The sequence below is a fragment of the Coregonus lavaretus genome, assembly GCF_964263955.1.
Source record: "Coregonus lavaretus genome assembly, chromosome: 26".
NCBI lineage: Eukaryota > Metazoa > Chordata > Actinopteri > Salmoniformes > Salmonidae > Coregonus > Coregonus lavaretus.
The window spans coordinates 15,564,571-15,586,333 of record NC_140013.1 but is presented as its reverse complement, the minus strand read 5'-3'; the positions used below and the strand labels follow the sequence as shown (position 1 = coordinate 15,586,333).

Sequence of the window (21,763 nt, the reverse complement as noted above, 5' to 3'; positions counted from 1 at the left end):
CGTAATTGGCAAACCCCAACCACTGTGAAAGAGGTGCAACAGTTCTTGGGTTTTGCGAATTATTACCGGAGGTTTATCCGGGGTTTTGGACAGGTGGCAGCTCCCATAACGTCTCTGTTGAAGGGGGGTCCAGTGCGCTTGCGGTGGTCAGCTGAGGCGGACAGGGCTTTTGGGAGACTGAAGGACCTGTTTACCTCGGCGCCGGTGTTGGCGCATCCGGATCCCGCTTTACCATTCCAGGTAGAGGTAGACGCGTCCGAGGCCGGTATTGGGGCCGTCCTCTCACAACGGTCTGGCACACCACCTAAGCTCCGCCCCTGTGCCTTTTATTCTAAGAAGCTCAGTCCGGCGGAGCGGAATTATGACGTAGGGGACAGGGAGCTGTTAGCCGTGGTACAGGCCCTAAAGGTGTGGAGGCATTGGCTTGAGGGGGCTCAACACCCTTTCCTCATTTTGACGGACCACCGTAACCTGGAGTACATCCGGGCAGCTAGGAGACTGAATCCTCGCCAGGCCCGCTGGACTATGTTTCTAGCCCGGTTTGTGTTTAAAATCACTTACATCCCTGGGTCCCAGAACGGGAAGGCAGATGCCCTGTCTCGGCGGTATGACACGGAGGAGAGGTCCGTTGAGCCCACTCCCATACTACCAAAGTCTTGTCTGGTGGCACCGGTGGTATGGGAGGTCGATGCAGAGATCGAGCAGGCGTTACGCACCGACCCAAGTCCTCCACAGTGTCCAGTGGGTCGGATGTACGTTCCGCTCGAGGTACGCGATCGCCTCATTTATTGGGCTCATACGTCCCCCTCCTCTGGACATCCAGGTATCGGCCGGACAGTTCACTGCCTTAGCACTAAGTACTGGTGGCCAACGTTAGCCAGGGATGTGAGGGTTTATGTCTCCTCCTGTTCGGTGTGTGCACAGTGTAAGGCGCCCAGACATTTGCCCAGGGGTAAGCTACAACCCCTGCCCGTTCCACAACGACCCTGGTCCCACCTCTCGGTGGACTTTGTTACAGACCTTCCCCCCTCACAGGGGAATACTACCATCCTGGTCGTTGTGGATCGGTTCTCGAAGGCCTGTCGTCTCCTTCCCATGCCGGGTCTCCCTACTGCCCTACAGACCGCTGAGGCTCTGTTTACCCATGTCTTCCGGCATTACGGGGTACCCGAGGATATAGTGTCTGATCGAGGCCCCCAGTTCACCTCCAGAGTGTGGAGAGCCTTTATGGAACGGTTGGGGGTTTCGGTGAGCCTTACCTCGGGTTACCACCCGGAGAGTAATGGGCAGGTTGAACGTGTCAACCAGGATGTGGGTAGGTTTCTGAGGTCTTATTGCCAGGGCCGGCCGGAGGAGTGGGCGAGATACGTTCCGTGGGCCGAGATGGCGCAGAACTCTCTCCGCCACTCCTCCACCCAACTAACCCCTTTCCAGTGTGTGTTAGGGTACCAGCCGGTTCTGGCACCTTGGCACGAGAGCCAGATCGAGGCCCCTGCGGTGGATGAGTGGGTGCGGCGCTCGGAGGAGACATGGAACGCTGCCCACGTCCATCTGCAGCGGGCCATCCGTCGGCATAAGACGAGCGCCGATCTCCACCACAGTGAGGGGCCTGTATACGCACCTGGAGATCGAGTCTGGCTCTCGACCAGAAACCTGCCCCTCCGCCTGCCCTGCCGGAAGCTGGGTCGGCGGTTTGTGGGGCCATTCAAAGTCCTGAGGAGGTTGAACGAGGTGTGTTACAGGTTAGAATTGCCTATTGATTACAGGAATATTAACCCCTCGTTCCATGTGTCTCTCCTCAGGCCGGTGGTAGCTGGTCCACTCCAGGATTATGAGATAGAGGAGATTCCTCCGCCCCCGTTGGACATCGAGGGGGCTCCGGCGTACACTGTGAGGTCCATCCTTGATTCGAGACGCCGGATGGGGGGTCTCCAATATCTCGTGGAGTGGGAGGGGTACGGCCCGGAGGAGCGGTGCTGGGTGCCGAGGAGGGACCTGTCCCTGCTGACCGAGTTCCATCGGGGTCATCCTACGCGCCCTGCTCCGCGTCGTCCTGGTCGTCTCCGAGGCCGGGATCGGCGCACGGCTGGAGCCGCGCGTCAAGGGGGGGGTACTGTCACGGTTTCGGCCGAGGCTGCGCCTCCTCCTTGTTCGGGCAGGCTTCGGCGGTCGTCGTCCCCGGAGTACTAGCTACCACCGTTCGATGTTTCATGTTTGTTTGGTTTTGTCTGTTTGTACACCTGTCCCTTGTTAGTGTTTGATTTTGTTTCCTATTTAGTTATCGTGTGTTGGGTCAGGTGTTATGTGTGATTATTATTGTCAGCTGTTGCCATTGATGGGTTTTCTCTCTCGTGTTGTTTGTATTCGAGAGTCTGCACTGCGTGCGCCTTTTCTTGTTTTTGCGCACTGTTTGTTGTGTGCGTAATTTGTTCATGCCTCCCGGTCGGGTTGGCTATTCACCTGTGTGGAGTTACTATTTTTGGATTACTAAAGTCTGTTGACGAACACCCTTGTTCCTGCGCTTGATTCCCTGCACCACATCCACACTCAGCGTTCTGACAAGATCCTAGATCAGCACTCCTACTCTATGGCATGACTTTATGTGAATACGGGCCATGGTGTCCGTGCAGGCAGTGTCTGTTCCATCTGTGAGAACCTCAAACTGCACATGCCCTCATTAGGATCCAGCTTGCAGACTGGAGGACAGAGGACCGAACCAGGGTTGAGTTAGCCCCACAGTGCCCGGGGCACCAGCCTTCAAAGGACCCCTTTTCTCCCGGAGTGCACTTCTGCCACCTCTAATTACCCAGCAACCCCCATCGAGTGGCCACTGCCGATCGCAGCCACAGGAAAGGCTAATTTATGTTGTTCAAAGTGAAAGCACAAGGTCTGCACTGTGTCCATTAGGACTTTAACAGTTTGCTCTCCTTTAAGGATATAGGTCAGTCTCTAGGGCTGGACTCACTTATCTACACACAGCCTCACAGTTCGGCTGTAAAATAGGATACAACGCAAAGGAGTGGCTAGTGGGTACAGGGTGGAAACTGAAGGTTAAAAAGCGTTGACCTTTACAATGTTGACGAGTTTAGACGAAAAGGCATCTGTGTTTTTCTCTGGCCTCTCATTCACTCTTTCTCACTCTCTCTCTCATTCTCATTCTCTTTCTCTCCCTCTCTCTCTCTTTCTCTCTCTCTCTCTCTCTCTCTCACTCTCTCTTTATCCTTCTCTCACTCCGCTTCCCTCACAAACCCCCCCAAAACCATGGCAAAGTGTCCACAACATGTTCTCTTTCTCTGACTCCATGATGACTCACTCACCATACTGGCAGCGTGTTCCTTGGAAGCCTACAGGACACTCACAGATCTGGTCACCTCTCTCAGCACACCTACCCCCATTGAAGCAGGTAGTAGCTGCACACATCCCTGTAAAACACAACGCACATCAGTCACTCCAGTAGCACCTGCAAATGCTCATACACATCATCGCACGACAACACATGATCAATTCATTTCATATGTACGATAGCGCTAAATTTGATAAATGTGTTAATACGAAATAATATTCAGTGTTTGTCTTTGAACTCACGGTGCAAACAGCCCCTCTCCTTGCCCCTCTGTGTCCACCCAGGGCAGCACCTGTACACCTTGTGCACATCCATACTGTACACCTGCCTGTAGGCTGTGTAGTAGCCTGTTCTGCAGAAAGGAAATGACATACAGGTGTAGGATTTTAATTTGATCACCCTGTTACAGGAGAACTTTCCTGAAATGCAGGACATTTTAAACTTGTAGTGTATTTGAGGTTTCAAAAGGCTTCTGAAGTTTGTAATTTCCACTTCGAAATTTCAGACTTGATTTTCCTTCAAACCCTACAAAAAAGTCAATTAATTATAAACCACATAACAATTCATATTTCCTCTTGCTGCTGGATAATTTTTGTGCTGTAGCAAACTGGCTCAAATTAAGATCTGTATGAGCCCAGTTATGATAGGAGAGACTGAGTACAACTATCCAACAACAACAACAGGGTATTGGAGAAGACGTGCCACTCACCTCCTTTCGTAGCCAACACACCAGCGGTGGCCGGTGCAGCCTTGCTTCCAGACCTTGACCATCCGAGTGAAGGCCTGGACACAAGGCTGGCGTGCACCCAGCATGGACAACTCCTGGTCCGCACACACATTAGGCCTGCCGAGACACAGAGAGGATGGTTCAGTCTGTAATACTTTACATTAAGTAGCTTGTATACCTGTGTAGTAACACTATAATTACTCTGGGTACTAGGGCTACATTGTTATATGCCATGTTGTTATCATCAATTTAATCATTGATTTACAACGGCATAAAAATGGAGATGAGCGGTTTAGATATCCTTCAAGTTATTAGTGATGGATACACAGGACAGGAGAGGGTCTGGGTTCAGGCCCATGAGAGAGAGTTTTTACTCTCCCCCTCTGACACCAGAGTTGCTGACCCTTATCATGAACCACCCAGCAGCACCAGACCCTACAGCGTCTTGACAGGTGCCCAGCGTGTTCACCCCAGATGAGGTGTGTGTGTGTCACTCAGGGAGCACGCCGACACAGGGGAAACACTGACACAATCCAAGAGGAATTCCAATAGACACATTACCTACATTTACTATCTTATGTCTATTCACAGCACCAGATAGACCTCGGAATTTAGCAATTGGATTGAATTCAGCAATGACAATTGGCCATTGTTAGGAGTATCTCATTGTTTAGCTCAAGGCACAGTATACGGCTTGTGCATTGCCTGCCGTGGGCTCCACAATGTAAAGTAAAACCCATCCTGGGTTTTGGTCTGTTCTCCTTTAGAATTCCCTAGACTCATGTTCTAAAATACTCTGCTAGACTTGGACAGTGTTCCAGACACCCAATAAACAACCAATTAAAATTTCCAGGCAATACCAGTTTATTATCTCATAAGAGAAAACATGTCAGAATGTGTGTGTGCTTTTGTGTGTGAGTGCATGACTTTGTGCATGTCTGTCTGTCCGCCAATGAAAATGCTAAGGGATTCAGCTGCTGAATATCTGAATATCTACATACCATCATAAATATATCAAGATGTTGTCAGAACAGGGATTTATAACACACATTTGTCCAAAGGTGTATTTCTGCATCTGCACACACCATCTGGGTTCAATAGACAGCAGGCTAGGTTAATTAGCTAAGGGAAGTTTTAGGCTCCTACAGTCATGACAATGCCCTCCTGAATGGGTGTCCTGCACACTCTCATTCTTTTTGGGAAGTCTCTTGAGAAATGCACATTCCTTTACATCCTCAGTATAATAATGATCATGCTTGTCGGGTAAAGTTGTATGGTTTATTTTACGTGGGGTCCACAAAGGGCGACGCCTAGAGGACAAATGCATCCAGATTACTGTTGTGCAGTCATAAAAAGGCAGAGCACATGATACAAATATAACGTTAGTACCCAACAGTAGAAAACAGTGACAACAAAGGCTAATAACCATGAATAGAGGCTGTGGTTGATCCCTTTAACCAAAAGTAGGCCGGCCTATTGAAACATGCTGCAATAACACATTTCAATTGAAGAGCCGCAAAGACCAAATGGAGTCTTTATTCATTTGGTTATTTACAGACTCAAATGTTCATCTGTCTCATGTGTCTCAGAGACACCTGGAGGCTATAGTGTGCTCATGTATTAGATATTCAACATAAAATATTCGTGCAACTAAATTCACTCACATGTCAGGTTGTAACTCCAGAGATGATGCGATGCGCGTGGTGTCCAGTGCTATCATAAACCAAATGAAAATGTCCAAGAACATTATTCATTCATACAGAGAAGACCACAAAGTAAAGAGTGATGTGATGAAGGTAAATATCTCCTATAGTCCCGTCAAATAATGATGTGCATCCTGTCTCCGACTGAGGACGCATCGAAACAGGACTACAATGCTTCGTCTCTAGCCACAAGATTGTCCAGTATCTAGAGAGCTTGAGAGAAGGTCTTCTTGTCCATCAGTTTGCATCCCCCCTTCAGCGTACGGGCTCTATTCACAAGAGTGCCGGAGTACCGCCCACGACCACTAGAGGGTCCCTATCATCACAGCTCTCCGCTACTAAGAGCTTTTCAACGGTGTATTTTGATCTATGAAAAGTGCAGACTTTTGAACTTTACCTTCATACACTAAATATATTTTGATTGGTTTGATTATTGATCCATTCACGACCTTTATTTACGAGATCAAAAACATATACCACTCCTAAGACTTTTTGACACCTTCCCACTTTATTGTTTTTTCACTGGAACCTGTAGGCTATGTTTTAGTTCATTGAAGTTTCAATTAAAAAGCGTTGAGTTGGAAACAGCGACCTCCACTGTTGTTGTCCTTCGATCGTGCATTTATAAATTGCAATTATAATTTGCAGTTCTCTCAGATGTTCATTCAGATGTTTTTTTAAATGTAGGCTCACAGTGCTGAGTGCAAAGTGGGACATGAATGACTGTGTGTGTGTGTTTCTCTCTCCAACCTGCTCTTCCTCTTCTCAAACTTCTCCCTCTCTCGCCACTTCTTTCTCTATTTTTTATCTTCCATCTTCTCCTTCCATTACTTCAACTCCACTGTCACTTTCTACATCTCCTCCTATGCCTTCTCTTTGACATCTACTTTTATTTTGTCAATCTCATTCTCTTTCTTTTTTAATATTCTCTCCTGTTCTTGTAATATTCTACCTTCTCTTATTCACATCCACTTTCAACCTTTCCACTATCTTATTCTTCCTCTCCATCTTCCCTTTCTCCTTTTCCAACTCCAACTTTCCAACTTTCTCCAATATTTCCAGCTTCTTGCTCTTCTTCTCCAGTTTCTCTTTCTACCTATCCAGCCCCTTGTCTTTCATCTCTACCTCCTCCCTCTTCTTCTCCACCCTCTGCTTCTCCTTCGCCGCCTATCTCTGCCTTGCCACCTTCTCCTTCCTCTCTACCCCTCCTTCCTCTTCTTCATTTCCTCCTTTGCGCTCTCCACTCCTTCCCTTCTCCAACACGTTCTCTTTTATTTCCACCTTCTCTCCCTCCTTATGGATCTTCTCCAGCAGTTTGTAGAGCGCTTTCACAGTGTCTTCTACAATCTCTGCGTCCACACTCTCTTTAACTCTCTCTATCTTCCGCTCAATCTCTGCATATGTTTTTGCTCCAACCCTCAAATAATTGTGATACAACTACCTGAATAAGTAGGCTAAATCATTTGTATCAGTTAATAATACATCAGGTAACATTTCTGGAAAATCTATTCATATTCATTCAAACAGTAAAAACGTTTGCTTAAATATGTTTTGACCCATGGCTAATAAGTTACCACCATGTGAGTGCAGAAATCCAGTGGTGTAAAGTACTTTAAAGTACTATTTAAGTAGATTTTATGGTATGTACTTTACTATTTATATTTTTGACAACTTTTACTTTTACATCACTACATTCCCCCTAAAATATATGTAATTTTTACTCCATACATTTTCCCTGACACCCAAAACATTTTGAATGCTTAGCAGGACATGAAAATAGTCAAATTCACGCACAAGAGAACATCCATGGTCATCCCTACTGCCTTTGATCTGGCAGACTCACTAAACACAAATGCTTCGTTTGTAAATTATGTCTGAGTGTTGGAGTGTGCCCCAAGCTATATGTACATTTTAAAACGCAAGAAAATGGTGCCATCTGGTTTGCACAATATAAGGAATTTGAAATGATTTATACTTTTACTTTTGATACTTAAGTATATTTGAGCAATTACATTTACTTAAATTAAAACGAAATACTTTTAGACTTTACTCAAGTAGTATTTTACTGGATCACTTTGACTTTTACTTGAGTCATTTTCTATTAAGGTATCTTTATTTTTACTCAAATATGACAACTGGGTCCTTTTCCCACCCCTGTAGAAATCATTATCACAGATATAATAACAGGTGTTTTATTGTATGGAGAACAACCATTTTCATGTGACGTAAAACAACTTCCTGTTTGGGTCCCCATCAAGTGGACCGTTGTTGTCCCTTTCAGCCTCTTGGAATCAACATCTAAGGATGCTACATCCTCTGTAATGCACCCTTGAATCTTCAGCTGGACCATATCCATTTTTGCACGTATATTTCATTTCTGGGAGAAGAACAAACCAAAGGGTAAGGCCAGCTAGCTAGCTAGATAGCTACTAGTACCAGCTAGCTTGCTGGTCAACTAGAAATGGCGTTTCAAAAAGCTAGCTATCGTGCTAAGTGACGTGCTAGCTAACTGTCTGTCATACAGACATTTCAAAGGATTTGGTCAGGCCGCAGTCCGTAGTTGGCTTGCTACTCGCTGAATACTGCTTGGAATTGCATTTATGGGCTTTATTTCGGTAAACATTACGGACAGTAAGCGCACCAACATAACTAGCTAGCTAACTTTGATTGCTAGCCAGCCAGCTCGAGACATAGCCAGCTATTTTTGTTAATATTCCAACCATCCAAGGTCTATTTTGGTTTCATTGGTGAAAATACTACTGTAGGTATTAGTAAGTGGTCCTCATCTGGAGAGTGGAGATGCTCCTTTTATTTTTTATCACATGATAACGTCACGAACATTCGTTCTATTTTAATTCAAGGAAGAAGACCATCAAGATTTCCTGGGGTATAGTTAAAAAGAAGCCTATATGTGGCTACATGGATAACCATTTATTTTAGGACCTCTTCTCTTAATAGATCAAGTAAAACTTGCTTGCCATTGTATTATTGTTGTGAAAGGGAATCCCAAACTATATTGTGTAACCAGTTAGTTGGGTCAGCTGATATTTTATCTTTGAATGATGCTTTTTTTGTATATTTTCCAGCCAAATGAACGGAGCAGCATTCCCCTCTCCCACTGCAGAGATGGCGGAGATGAACCGCATCCACTACGAGCTGGAGTACACGGAGGGCATCAGCCAGCGCATGAGGATTCCAGAGATGCTCAAAATGGGCCCCTACGGTCATGACAACCCTGAGGCAGGCTCACATGACCTGCACAACGTCATGATGCAGGTCCCAGAGAGGATCGTAATGTCCGGTAGCTACGTTGGTCCTCCATAGGGTCTCTGTAGTGTTGATACTCCTGGGCCATGTTCATTAGGCTCAAAACGGGATAAATTGTTTTTAAATGGATGAGGTTCTCCCTAACCCTAGTTTCATTTTCCATTGCAAACTGTTTTAGGTTTCAAGTCTTACTAAACATAACCCAGAATTGGCCCTTTTGTGACACCCTGCCTGACTGCTTTTCTCAGGAGACAGTGAGGACTCCCTGTTCCCCAGACCCAGAGACCTGGACCTGATCCAGTCCACCCCGCTAGAGAGCCTGTCCCTGAAGACCCCTCCTCGGGTCCTCACCCTCAATGAGCAGCCACTGGACTTCATGGAAATGGAGCGCAGTGCAGCCTCAACCCAGCCCAGTGAGGAGGTAAGGTATTGGGGTCTAGAGATGGACAGAGATAGTACTGATGGAATGATGTGATGGACCAGGCATGTGTGAACAAGCGGTACAAATCCTGGTCACCCAAGCAACTCAATACTGTGCTAGCCCTCTGAGCTAAATCCTAGACATTAGTTCTGTGAGCTTACACAAATGTTCAGATCTCTGGCAAAGCCATTTGTCTTGTGAACATAGTTCATAGAACCACCTCCTCTACACTGACAATGGGGAGTTTATTTGAAAGTGACAGTCAGTATTTTACGGGAAGAGGATATCAGTATTTACCTATTCTCCCCTCATAGGTGCGTTCGCAAGGGCGGTTGCGGCGGGAACGTTCAGCCAGCGAGAACACCACTGTCCGTCACAATAGTCAGATTGCAAGAAACGATTCAACGTAAGTAGCCTATCAACTGTGGTCCACACCCCTGTAGTGCCATGCACAATCCACCACCACCACACCCCTCTCCTCTTCCGTAAGCCTGTCCTTCTTTCCTCCTTCCATCTGACCAGTGGTTTTCCCCGTCTGCCGGCCTGTTTGTCCATCTCTCACTCTCTGTTCATTTGTTCTGATAATGACTTGGCTGTAGTTGGGTGTCTATCTCACTGGTGTTGTTGCCCACTCTGTAGCCTGTTTGGTTGGTAGTTGTATCTGGGTCTGCACCCTGTCCTGTTGCAATGCTGTGTGAGAGCAGTGCCGCTCCCTCCTGTCCTGAGCATGGTACTAAAACTTACTCTTAATTCTCTTCACTATTAACATATTATTATACTGTACCAGGGAGAGGCACCTTACAGTAAACATGGCATAGAACCATTTCATTTGTTCAAAGCTTATTTCACTATATAAAGTCCTTGGGGATCCTCTTTTGTTCAGAGCATCTTTGTGGGGGATGATTCATTGGGATCTTAATTAGGACCTTTCCATGCTTTTGTTTCCGCATCTCCCTTGCTGTTGGAGGGTTAGGTATAGTTCAGTGGTGCACTAGTATGATTTGTTTGACATCACCACATCAGTACTATCTCTGTCACTCTTTGGTGACTTATCTCTGCGCAGTGAGTAAAGTGCGGATGGTCTTTCTCCCCTCCCTCTCCTTCACTCTCTCTCCCCCTCTCCCCCCTCTCTCTGCTCTGTTTTCTCTGGCTTGACCACTCATGTTGGTGGGGCAGTGTGACCACGTCCCCCCCAGCCCCTCTCCGTGCCTGCCCCCCTCTCGCCGAGGACGAACAGAACCTGTACAGCGCTAGCGGCGTTCTCTCTTTCATCCAGTCCACCACGCGCCGGGCCTACCAGCAGGTCTTGGAGGTTCTGGACGAGAACCACCGCAGGTGACCCCATGACCCCTCCTCTTAAGGTCATCTCTAGGCTGACCTCTCCCACTCTGCTCACCGTGCAGAGATTAACCCCTCAATTCAATACAATACAATTGTATTAATCCTCTCTGAGGCAATGAAGTCCCTGCTGTTGTCTCTTTCGCATGGACAGGGTCATCAAATCAGTTTTTGGCAGTTGGACAATTGAAAAAATGTATCGTATAATTTGGACATTTGCTCAATGAACAAAATTATTTGTCTTGACCATATTTTGATAATTTATTTTGGGGCAATGGGTAGGGAACAGCTGGTAATTTGTAACACTCATTAACACTATTAATATGTCATAATGTATATTTATTTATCATTGCAAATCAAGATTGACTTTGCCTGATGTGCTGTTATCGAGCTGTGGCCTCGCTCAGTGCTTGGCTGAATTGGTTAAGAGGAGAGTAGTGTGTAGAGCAGTAGTGCTCTTCTTGCTCTATCCTTGTGCTGTAAGGACATTATCAAGCATTGTCAACAGCCAACCTATATAGTGATATGTATTGTCTACTCTCTGAGGAGAAGTGTATTGGAGATGAAAATATTGGTACTCTTAAAGAGGTCTGTTTTACACTGTATGATCAAAGTCATGAGACATTGGAACTATGAATTTCAAGAGTGAGTGTGAGAGACTTTGGGATTGTATGTGTGAGACACTGTACTGGTGTGCTGCTCTATCTCTCTATTGCTTCCTCTCTCCGTTTCTGCCCTCTTCAGTAAGCCATCGCTGCGAGGGGGGTCTGCCTCGACCTCTAACCCCGTGCATGAATCCAGGTAACTCCACCTGGCACATAGACTTCACCTCTCTCTCTCTCTCTCTCCCTTCTTTTTCCTCCTCTCCCTTTCCTTTCATCATATAGGCTATAGTTCTTGTCAGAAGAGGATGAGTGTTGCTGTCAATGTTAGTTGAAAAGATAGTTGGGCAATGAGTAATGCTGTCTATTGAGCTATTGTCAATGTATTTATAATAGACAATAGTTGATTGACAATCTGTCTTTTACATCAAATCATTGATCATTTAAGCTGAGAACTTCATTGTCATATTATGATCAACGATCAGAAATATCATCATGCCTGATCCATGATAGAAATGGCTAACCAGGATGTGTTTGGTCTATTTCTCTTCACCCAAGGCTTGCCCTGGCCACTCTAGACACTACTCTGGATGTCTCCATGGCTCCTGATGACATGGCTGTCGTAGATGCAGCAACACTTCGACGTCAGGTCTGCTCCTAATACATTTAGACTGTACTGTACTTCTATGGAAGGTATATCATTAAGCCCACATGTTGTTTTGTTTTGGCTATATTGGTTGGTGGTGTTGATGTGATTTTCATTGGTGTGCCTGTAGATCATCAAGCTGAACCGGAGACTCCAGCTCATAGAAGAGGAGAACAAGGAGAGGGCCAAGCGTGAGATGATCATGTACTCCGTCACCGTAGCCTTCTGGCTTATAAACAGCTGGGTTTGGTTTCGCCGCTAGAACCCTTTCCTCGGAACCACTGCCAGAGAGTGGAGAACAAAGCATCTCCCCTCCCCTTCTATGTGTCAAATGTTAGCAAAATGTACTCTCTGCACTTAGTCCCAGCACTGGATGGCCTTGCTATTGGGCAATGGGATATTTGTTTTCATTTATTTTATTTATGTACTTGTACATTTTTTATTTTTTTTCAATGCTATATAATTGTATTTTTTTGCTTAAGAAGCAAAGCTTGACATATGCTGTAAATATTTATTCATGTTACTCAAAGTTGTAATCATTGCTTCTGAGGTATTTCCAACAGATGAGAGGTCTAAAGAAAAGGAAAAAATAAGCCACGGTGGAGACGCATCAAAATGGGCTACATATGTTAACTATTTATTTGGGAGTGATGTGAAAAGATTAAAACATGTTGTGAAGTATTGTAAGATAATACATAATGTGAAATGTATTGGTTTAATTGATGTATAATACTGCAAGGAAATATACAGTCACACCATTGCTATTACACCATTTGATTCATTATGTATGGGCCATATCCACCAAGCCTTAGGCATGAGATGCTTTTTGTCCTCTCATATTTTATCTTCAGTTCCTACCTTTTTTTTTTTTACCAAGAACTTGCTGGCTGGAGCACATTTCCAAATTGGTTGTAGTTTTCAGTCACAATATACCAGCATATTATGCTGAGATTCATACAGTTTTATTTGAATAAATTACAAAATAGCTAATTGTGATGTTTGAGTTTAGTTATATTAGTTGTTACCGGTATTAATTAGCAGTGTTGGGGAAGCTACTATGAAAATATAGTTTATGGCGCTACCAATTCACACTGGAAGAAGTTAAGCTACACTAAAGCCACAAAATATAGCTTACTTAACTAAAGTTACTTAGAAAAAGTAGTTCATGAACAATTATCACATCTAAATCTGAAATGTCATAGACTACAAGTTGCAAGAACAGATCACTCTTGGGTCAGATGTTAACAGAATGTGTAATTTAGCCTATTGAACACAAAGCTACTGCTAAATGTAAATAAATTACTAGTTTAACTAAATGTAGGTCACTACTCCCTAACACTTAATTAGTATTAAGTATATTGTTATAACAATGTAAATTTTAACCACGTCTATGGTTGGACGTTGGAACCATCTTCTTATTTTTTAAAACTGGAATGAACTTTAGGGTTGCTGTCCGGAAGGTGTTTATAGTTACACACCGTCGGGAAACTGTCATGGCGTCCGGATACATTGTAAATCGTGGTGTGCTAATATTTGGAATTCACTATCAACATGTTTGTAGAAATGTACTCCTTACACAGACACGAGAGAAGAAGCGATGGATGAAAGCATATACTCTATTGATGGAAAGAAAGTTGAAGATTGAAGGGCCTCCACCACCTAAGCCACGGTAATGCTAGCTAAGGTAGCTTGGTATCCTAGGGGGATCAAGTCAAGGCCATTGGTGTTGGTGCTCATGGTTAACGTTAGCTAGATAAGAAAGTTGGCATAAATAGGATGCAGAATTCAAAATGTTTGTAAAATTCAGTGCACCTGTTATCTCATGCAATACACTATCTTATGAAGAGGATCAATTTGACAATCGATTGGACATGGGCTACATAATCTGGGGCAATTGACAAATACTGAAATTAGCTGGCTAGCCAATATAGAAGAGACTACTGTATTTTAGCTACATACTGATTACATGCACCGTGATCTTAGTTATTAATTTCCCTATGTTCTGTCTCCTAGTTCTCAAAAACCTAACTGGGACTACCATGCAGAGGTCCAGGCATTCAGCAGCCGCCTTAAAGAAAGCTTCTCCCCGGAGCTCCTGAAGACAGCCTTCGTGAATCCCTGTTACATTCAGTCAGAGCAAGAGAGGAGGCAGGCACTCAGCGTGGACTCTGAAACGGCCGCTCTGGTCCTGGGGGATAACATTCAGCTGCACACACAGGGTTTGGAGTTCACCAAGAGCTTCCTGTCTGACTGGTGCAAGGCCAGCTTCCCTAGCCTGCCCAGCAAGGGAGTGGTCGCCATTGTCGGGCACTTGACCAGTCATCCAGTAGTGTGCCATGTGGCGCGGAACCTCGCCATTGAGGACCTAACTATGAGCGCTCAATTCCCTGTCCCTGACGAAGTATTGCACAGTACGTTCCTCGCTGTGATCGGAGCACTCCAGGAGAGCAGTGGAGCTGAGAGAGCAGGACTTTTCCTTCGGGTAAGAGGAAGATCCTCAACCTTCAACACACCGAACTAAACAGTCATGATTAAACATTTCAAATTAACATTAGTTTGCTTGTGTATCTAAAGATGACACCTCCCATGCCCTCTTCTCTCCCTCCAGGATTTTCTGGTCACCCAGTTGGTAGGTAAAGACCTGTTTGAGATGTGGTCGGTGGTGAACCCCATGGGGCTGCTGGTGGAGGAGCTGTCCAAGAGGAACGTGGCCCTCCCGGAGCCTCGCCTCACCAGGTCGGCCGGCGCCGGCACCGTGCTCCCACTCTACTTTGTAGGGCTGTACAGGTACGCCTCACTGGCCTTTCCCATCAGTACGCCTCCTGATAAAGCCTAGGACATTTTCCTGACCAGGAATACACTGTGACCAAGGACCTAAAGTATTATTTTTTGGTCAGGAAAAACTATTGCCGTTACTTATGGAGTGTGTGAGAGGTATGGGGTAGTGTTCTGCCGGTAGTTCGTTGTTTGTTTTTTATGGTACTGAGTGTGTGTGTTTGTGTCCTCAGTGATAAGAAGCTCCTTGCCGAGGCTCCAGGGGAGACCGTTCTGGCTGCAGAGGAGGAGGCAGCACGCGTGGCCCTGAGGAAACTCTATGGCTACACTGAGAACCGGAGACCCTGTGACTTCTCTGCAGCAGAGCAGCTCGGGCTTATGCCCTCCAATCCATCAGCAACACATAAAGGACATGTCACTCCAAGCACTATGTCTTCCATCAGTTGATGACCGCTCATGACACGCCAGAGGGTCAAAGTCAAGCGGTTCCCTTAGCCTATCAGGACCAACCTCTCACAGACTCATACCCCCAGACCTAGGAATACCCTCCAAACTATGTGGTCTGCTCAGGCTTGTAAATTAGAGGACTGTCCTTTGGCAAAATACTGTTGTTTTGTGTAATATATTATTGATCTAAAAGCTAAATGTTTCATGTCCATAATAAATATGTATCCTTGAGCAAATCTCTTGAAATAAAGTTTATCATACCATCTTTGGTTTCTCCTTGTCTGCTTATTATTGGGTGTTATTCATCAGTGTTATTCATTGATGTATGACTGTCCCACAACAGATGACATTAGTCTGCTCTAAAAAAAACAAAAAACATGGTTTAGCAATGTGCAAAATGTATGGATTGATTTCACAAGCAGAATCCAAGACACTAAATTGGCAGGTCATTTTTGGGCTAGTCAGGATCACCTGCTGTGATTGGTTGCCAGGACAATGTCTCTGACATCCATAATATCCTCCGCAAATGCCACAGCAACTAATCGGCAGAACTTGGAGTGAGAACTCGGCTTGAGTGTCTGGCCTGGTTTATTAAAGCTGTATTTTACTTTGAAAAGTCTGACACCAGTATAGACACCCGTTTTGGCACTTTGCAAATGCACTTTTATTGTGCATTTAATTTGCACAATATGGGGACCAACTGGATAATTGCTGTTAGACCTCAACTGGGTAATCTGTTTTACATCAATTTTTACAGAGAGTATTTGGATTCTGTAATTAATCTTTGTTACAAATGGAGTATTTTATCTGTAGTGATTGCAGGCAGAGCTTAGCATAGCTGAACAGTGATGTTACATGTGGGTGTGTAATATACACTTGTTTCACTCTCCATCTGGTCCACTTCATGCCAACTGTGCTATCCTCCCTCCCTGGTCCCTCGAAGCATTGGCAGCAGAACCTGTGGGCCTAGCTTCCTTCTTTCTCATCCGTTCTTTAATGAAGCTGTCATTTTGCCTTTAGGGGGAGAATGAAGGGCTCAATCTGCAGGCAGGAAGTGTAGGCCTACATCCCACTATATTCATCACTAGGATCACAGAGCAGGGTAGAAGGGGTTGCATCCTCCTTCTCATTCATGTATATCTGTATTTTGTCTTAAAATTGACATCTGCACTTATTTATCTGCACTGATACATTTGTATTGAAAGACTGATGTTTCTTGGCCTGGATTCAAAAAGCATCTCAAAGTAGGAGTGCTGATCTAGGATAAGTTTTGCCTTGTGAATCATAATGACAAGAGGGGCAACCTGATCCTAGATCAGCACTCCTATTCTGAGACGCTTTATGAATACATGCCCTGTACTCTTGATCTATTTTAAGCCAGTGTCCTCCAAGGTAAGCTGTCAAAGCAGATCTTCTCTCAGATATAGGCTACTCAGTGGGACCTAGTCACCCTTGCTTGGAGTTCCAAGAAACAGCACTTGTTTTTATACAGTAGGAGCCATGAATGTGAAGCACAGTCACTCACATGGGGCATGCAAGCGCAGCAGCCTTTTCTTTTACTTTCAATGCAGTAGCCCATCACACTATATGTACCTCAACGTTATGTGCTGTTTTTATCTGAATGATAAGAAAAGCAGTGAATATAGCACATTCACAAATAGTGTTCCACCACTAATAAATAAGCAATTTATGATCATTGAAATCTATATCTCATTGGCTAAGGTAGGTGACATACAAATCTTCTACAAATCTCTGACATTTTGAATTCTATTCTCTTCTAACTATTCTATTCCTCTAATTCTTGTTCCAATGTAATGATACCCTAATAATAGATTTACATCTAAAGATGTATGAGATGAGAGGGGTGTTTCCTCTTTGTATGATGAAAAGGAATGTGCCTGGAATTAGGCCACATGATGCAATGATAAGTGTCAAGCTGCTGGGTGGCGCTGGTGTGCCAATGGAAACTCTCCTCTCGTCTGGCTACAACGCCTCGACTCCCTGTTCAGCCGACAGTCACAGTAGCTGCTCTACACCGTTCCTTTCAGACAGTCGGTATCAGTGGAGCAACAAAAGCTTTTCACGTTACTTGCAATTCCCCATCCTTCCCTGGTTTTGTTTTCTTGCCCTATTTGTCCCAGTCATGGCGGCGAGTGCGAAAAGAAAGCAGGAGGAGAAACACCTGAAGATGCTGAGAGAAATGACGAGTTTGCCTCCCAACAGAAAGTGCTTTGACTGCGATCAGCGCGGCCCAACCTATGCCAACATGACGGTGGGGTCTTTCGTCTGCACCTCCTGCTCTGGCATTCTGTAGGTACAAATGTGATTGAACGAGTGACCTTTTCATTCCGCGTTGACAGGCCGCACTCATGATGCTAACTAGCTAGTTACTAGATAGCTAACCGTTAGCTAGGTAGCTAGCTATTCACCCCCCCCCCCCCCCCCGTCTCTTTCCATTTCGATATGAAATTGTCTTGTGGGTTGGGTGTCTGCTGTGCTAGCTATATGTAATTTAGCTAGATTGAGCCAGAGTAACGCGATATATCTATTACAATAATAGGATAGTTCGCTAACTAACCAGATACAGCTAGCATCTCTTAGGCTAGTAAGCTCGCTGGTGGCTAACTAGCTAGCCACATAACGGCTATTTACCGGTAGCTAGCTAACGTTAGCTGGCTCCAATCAGTTAAACAGGTTACAGTAGTTAGCGAACTAACTGGATGTGAAAGTGTTTAGGCGAGAAGTCATACTGTGATATGTGTGTTTTGCAATAGATAAGTATAGTTAAGAAACGTGTCACCTGCTTTCGTTTTCACACTGCAACCTGGACTGAGGGGTAGACGTAACATAGTAAACGAAAATCCGGGACACTCAAAAGAGTATGATATGTTACTTTTGGTATGCAGGTCTCTACGTTGACCTTTTTTTACAAGGAGTTAAACATTTTTGGTACATATAATTAAAAATATTTGAGGGAATAAAGCAAGAATCCTTAATTTATTAGATTTGAACACGCAACCTTTGGGTTGCTAGATGTTCACTGGTATGATGCCAAAGTGCATCATGCCGGCTGTATTTCTGTATTTTGTAAGTTATATATCTTAAACTTGATTGCTGACATGCAAAACATTTTGCGACTATATCAACAATGGACTAATGAAACAAACACCAAAGGATAGCTTTTGGGTGGTGTTTTTCTTAAGTAACCTTCTGTCTTATGTAACCATAACAAACATAACACATACTAATATGACTGTTCCGGATTTTGGTATACTATGTTACGTGTAGTCTATGAGACCAGCCTGCACACTAGCTAGCCAACTTTTTAGTCGACCACCCAGCTTCTTATAGTTGACCACCCAGCTAGCTATCGAGCCAGGCAAAGTTGACTACATTAAAACAAGTGTCATCATCTAGGTAGGCATTTGACTATTTAACATTCCCATTGAAACCTATTTTCTGTCTCACTATTTAGTTAACAGTATTTATGTGATGCAAGGTTGATGCTGTACCTCTGGCTTGTACTGTTGTGTAACCAAGCATCTGTATAGCTTGGGATTTGAGGATTAGTGGGACTGAAGCTGTGTTTTTCTCCTCCCTACTACCACCAAAATAATGCAATGTCCCATTATATGTCAAATATTGTTGAGTAAATGTATTTAAAGTAACACCACACAGGCAAAGAAAAAAACAACAAGAGAATTTGATGATTTTATGTGCCACTCAGCTATTTAATGTCAACGTGACCTTGTTTGTTCAGGATCTGACAATGTCTGGTGGTTGCATGCATGGTAAAGAAAAACCTGTTACATACCTCAAACAGAGGACATCACTGGTGTACTTATTGTTCACCATTTCCTGGTTTGCAGCTAGGTTGAAGAACATTAGGTGTCTTCAACAGCAGCAAGCTTGTTTGTTTTTTCACCATTGAAAGAATTCCTGCTGACGTGTAAATGAGATGAAAATGAAAATTACCCCTCCTTGGTTTGCTAGCCTATAATATTCTGCAGTAGATCTATATGATGTCATGATGCTAATATTTTCATAATCACTTGCAGAGCATCTTTCCTCTCAGGTCTTTGGGGGGATTTCAGTTTTTACTCTTGCTTACACAGTTAGGCTTAAAACCACCCATGTTGTGCTAGTCAGTACATTTGCAGATTCTTCTCTAGCATCATAGTTTGTGTATGAGGTTTGCTGTAGCCTTCTGCTGAACTCAATCGCACCCAGTTTGCATAGGCTATACTGCAGAGCTAGGCTATCAACCTTTATCTCTCTCTGTCTGGAGGTTCTTGACACAAGTTCCTGAGCACCAGCCTCGCCCTTAGGACACAAGCGCACCACTGTTTGCCGTGCCCTTTGTGGAGACACTTGTCTAACCTTGTTCAGAAAGAAACGCAACCACATTGGCCGTTAATTCAATAAGGTGTTCATTGTAATGTCCTGATTACTTAATCAATGCTGCCTAGTGAGACGCCAGTCGCCGGGCTTCGCTTTCCTTCCTCAATGCCTCACTGAGGTCAACCTGTCATGGTCCATTAGCGGATAATGGTTAGCTTAATAATGGCAGAAAAGGGGAAGTGTGTGTCCCTCCCTGACTCTCTATTAAGTCCTTAATAGCTCCATTAAGAGGTAGGGGAACTGAGACTGACTTATATAATAAATGTACACATATATGTTATTCAATCATTTCATCTAAATTGCTTGCGCACGTCAACAACCATTTGCGTAGCCAGGCGCAAAAAATATAACTTGGTTCTATTTTTGACGCTTGACACACTGCAAGTCCAGCCTCTCCCATCTCCTGATTAGGTTTTAGGAGCATATACCCACGTGGGTGAACGAAAGCTGAACTGAGGTCCACACTCCAGTCCAGTTGGTGGTAGTAATGCACCTTAAAGTTGGTTGCCAACCGCCATATAAAGTCCATAGAAGAAGACTACTACTACTACTACTACTACTACTACTACTACTACTGAAGGAGGAGAGATTACTAGAAACTAACAATCAATCAGTGAATTAATTGTCAAAGTAGAGAACACACAATTTTATGTGACTCAAAATGGGTAAAAATTCTACAAAGATCCAGAAAAAAGGACCTTGTGCATTTCAGGTAAAATAACAACCCAATGTTTATATCCCAGGACAAATTAGCTAGCAACAGCAAGCTAGCTAGCTAAATGTCCATGACTGTTTCATGTGTTTCGACCTGTCCGCAAATTAATATAGTTGGTTCAGAGTTCGTTTTGATATTTCAACCTACGCGTCAGGATCACGTCTGGTGTGGATGGACAAAATCAACATGCGTGCTATGGCGCACACGTGCCCGGTGTAGTCAGCATGTTAGCTGCTTCCCAATCTGGTTTTAAGATGCACCTGTCTCCGTGTTGGGTTTGCCACGTCAGAATTGTTCTCCTGCACCCCAATGTTGGACAGTAGCCCCTTTCTCTTATTACACACACTGGATCGGTTTTAGGTATGTACTTGCATCATTAGGTCTAGCCTAAGTGGTACTATCTGGGTGGACTGTGTTTATAATGTCTTTGTTCTGGCAGCTAAGGTGTGTGTGTGCACTGGCGCGCACTTCAACTGAGAACACTGTGTGAGAATCATTGTCTCTCTAATGGTTCTGCAGGGATTCCACTGTGAATTTCCCAGTGGTGCTGTGTGATGGGGGATAATTGAGTTATTTTCTAAGCACAGACACACAGGCTCTTCTGAAGAGTTTCACACTGTCTCTCAGACAAGCTGTGTAATGTGAAAAAGAACCCAAGATGGTAGCCAAAACTGTAAAGTGTATGCTACCTAGTCTTACCTACCAAACATAGCCCTATAGGCTATCCATATCAGGTAGGTTATTAATGTCTTGTCTAGCTAGTGGTCTATACCTTGTTCCAATGTAATAACACAATAGCTAGGTTGTCCTTCTTTAGTACTAGCAGGATTGGATTTGGTTTCACAGCAAAACAATGAACTCACTCATCTGACCTATCCTCCTTTCTGCTGATCAGGATATCCATTTTACTTATGCGGTTGATCTGAGTCTTGTGCAAATCTTTCTTGGCAGGACTGAGCGGTTCTAGTGTGGGGAAGTGGTGGCATGGCCCATTGGCCATGTTTCGCAACAGCAGCATGCAGGGTGGATAAACAGGAAGTGGAGAAGTGCAGGAAGTTGCATATTGACTTCTTCTCTCACTTTGGTTCCCAGAAAGGGTAGAGGAGGTTAGCGGCGACTGAGAGACATCAAATTACTGTACGCGGGACAATTTCCCAGACCCAGATTAGTATTTTTCCTGGAAAACACTTTCAGTGGGGACTCTGCATGAGCATGCTTTTTAGTCCAGGAGTAGGCTTAATCTGGGTCTGGGAAACTTGCCCATTGTGTTCTTTGAAACCCTTTTGTGTTGTATGGTTGGAGCTTCCTGACATAGGCTAATGATAGTGTTACAAGCTACTGGTGTAGGCCTATAATTTAAGGATATGTGTGTTTGTAT

General features: G+C 44.4%; 3 protein-coding genes and 1 pseudogene across 5 annotated transcripts in view; 3 read left to right on the top strand and 1 right to left on the bottom strand.

Moving 5' to 3' along the window:
• LOC311101914 (uncharacterized protein) overlaps positions 1–5,817 on the bottom strand; it is a gene marked incomplete at its 5' end in the record, with an annotated part of 95,681 nt that extends 89,864 nt beyond the window's left edge. The window contains 4 exon segments of the mRNA XM_084143157.1: positions 3,318–3,422; positions 3,586–3,695; positions 4,053–4,187; positions 5,735–5,817. Of these exon segments, the coding sequence (XP_083999283.1) occupies positions 3,318–3,422; positions 3,586–3,695; positions 4,053–4,187; positions 5,735–5,817 (433 nt within the window).
• A 2,160-nt stretch (positions 5,818–7,977) lies between these two features.
• On the top strand, positions 7,978–12,807 carry LOC311101398 (mitochondrial fission factor homolog B-like). 2 transcript variants are annotated; one of them, XM_084142531.1, is made up of 8 exons: positions 7,978–8,173; positions 8,860–9,074; positions 9,289–9,461; positions 9,776–9,867; positions 10,638–10,796; positions 11,544–11,600; positions 11,960–12,050; positions 12,178–12,807. In XM_084142531.1, the coding sequence occupies exons 2-8, from the start codon at positions 8,864–8,866 to the stop codon at positions 12,307–12,309; spliced, it is 915 nt and encodes a 304-aa protein (XP_083998657.1). In that variant the 5' UTR covers positions 7,978–8,173; positions 8,860–8,863; the 3' UTR covers positions 12,310–12,807. The 2 variants fall into 2 exon arrangements, with proteins under 2 accessions (XP_083998657.1, XP_083998658.1); XM_084142532.1 differs by lacking the exon at positions 10,638–10,796 and having other exon boundaries at positions 8,026–8,173.
• Positions 12,808–13,525: 718 nt separating this feature from the next.
• On the top strand, positions 13,526–15,534 carry LOC311101381 (large ribosomal subunit protein mL44-like). Its single transcript, XM_084142514.1, has 4 exons — positions 13,526–13,716; positions 14,061–14,529; positions 14,656–14,834; positions 15,056–15,534. Exons 1-4 carry the CDS (start codon positions 13,541–13,543, stop codon positions 15,267–15,269), a joined length of 1,038 nt encoding a protein of 345 aa, XP_083998640.1. The 5' UTR covers positions 13,526–13,540; the 3' UTR covers positions 15,270–15,534.
• Positions 15,535–17,255: 1,721 nt separating this feature from the next.
• LOC311101797 (arf-GAP domain and FG repeat-containing protein 1-like) overlaps positions 17,256–21,763 on the top strand; it is a 37,934-nt pseudogene continuing 33,426 nt past the window's right edge. The window contains exon 1 of the transcript XR_014615756.1: positions 17,256–17,579. The product of XR_014615756.1 is annotated as an arf-GAP domain and FG repeat-containing protein 1-like (transcript). The remainder of the gene's footprint in view (positions 17,580–21,763) is intronic.

Excerpts from the sequence above, each read along its gene's own strand:
- LOC311101381 (XM_084142514.1), top strand. The coding sequence starts at position 13,541 with ATGGCGTCCGGATACATTGTAAATCGTGGTGTGCTAATATTTGGAATT. Across the intron at positions 13,717-14,060 it reads CCTCCACCACCTAAGCCACG|TTCTCAAAAACCTAACTGGG; the intron begins GTAATGCTAGCT and ends TCTGTCTCCTAG. Across the intron at positions 14,835-15,055 it reads TACTTTGTAGGGCTGTACAG|TGATAAGAAGCTCCTTGCCG; the intron begins GTACGCCTCACT and ends TTGTGTCCTCAG.
- LOC311101398 (XM_084142531.1), top strand. The coding sequence starts at position 8,864 with ATGAACGGAGCAGCATTCCCCTCTCCCACTGCAGAGATGGCGGAGATG. Across the intron at positions 9,075-9,288 it reads AGAGAGGATCGTAATGTCCG|GAGACAGTGAGGACTCCCTG; the intron begins GTAGCTACGTTG and ends TGCTTTTCTCAG. Across the intron at positions 12,051-12,177 it reads CAGCAACACTTCGACGTCAG|ATCATCAAGCTGAACCGGAG; the intron begins GTCTGCTCCTAA and ends GTGTGCCTGTAG.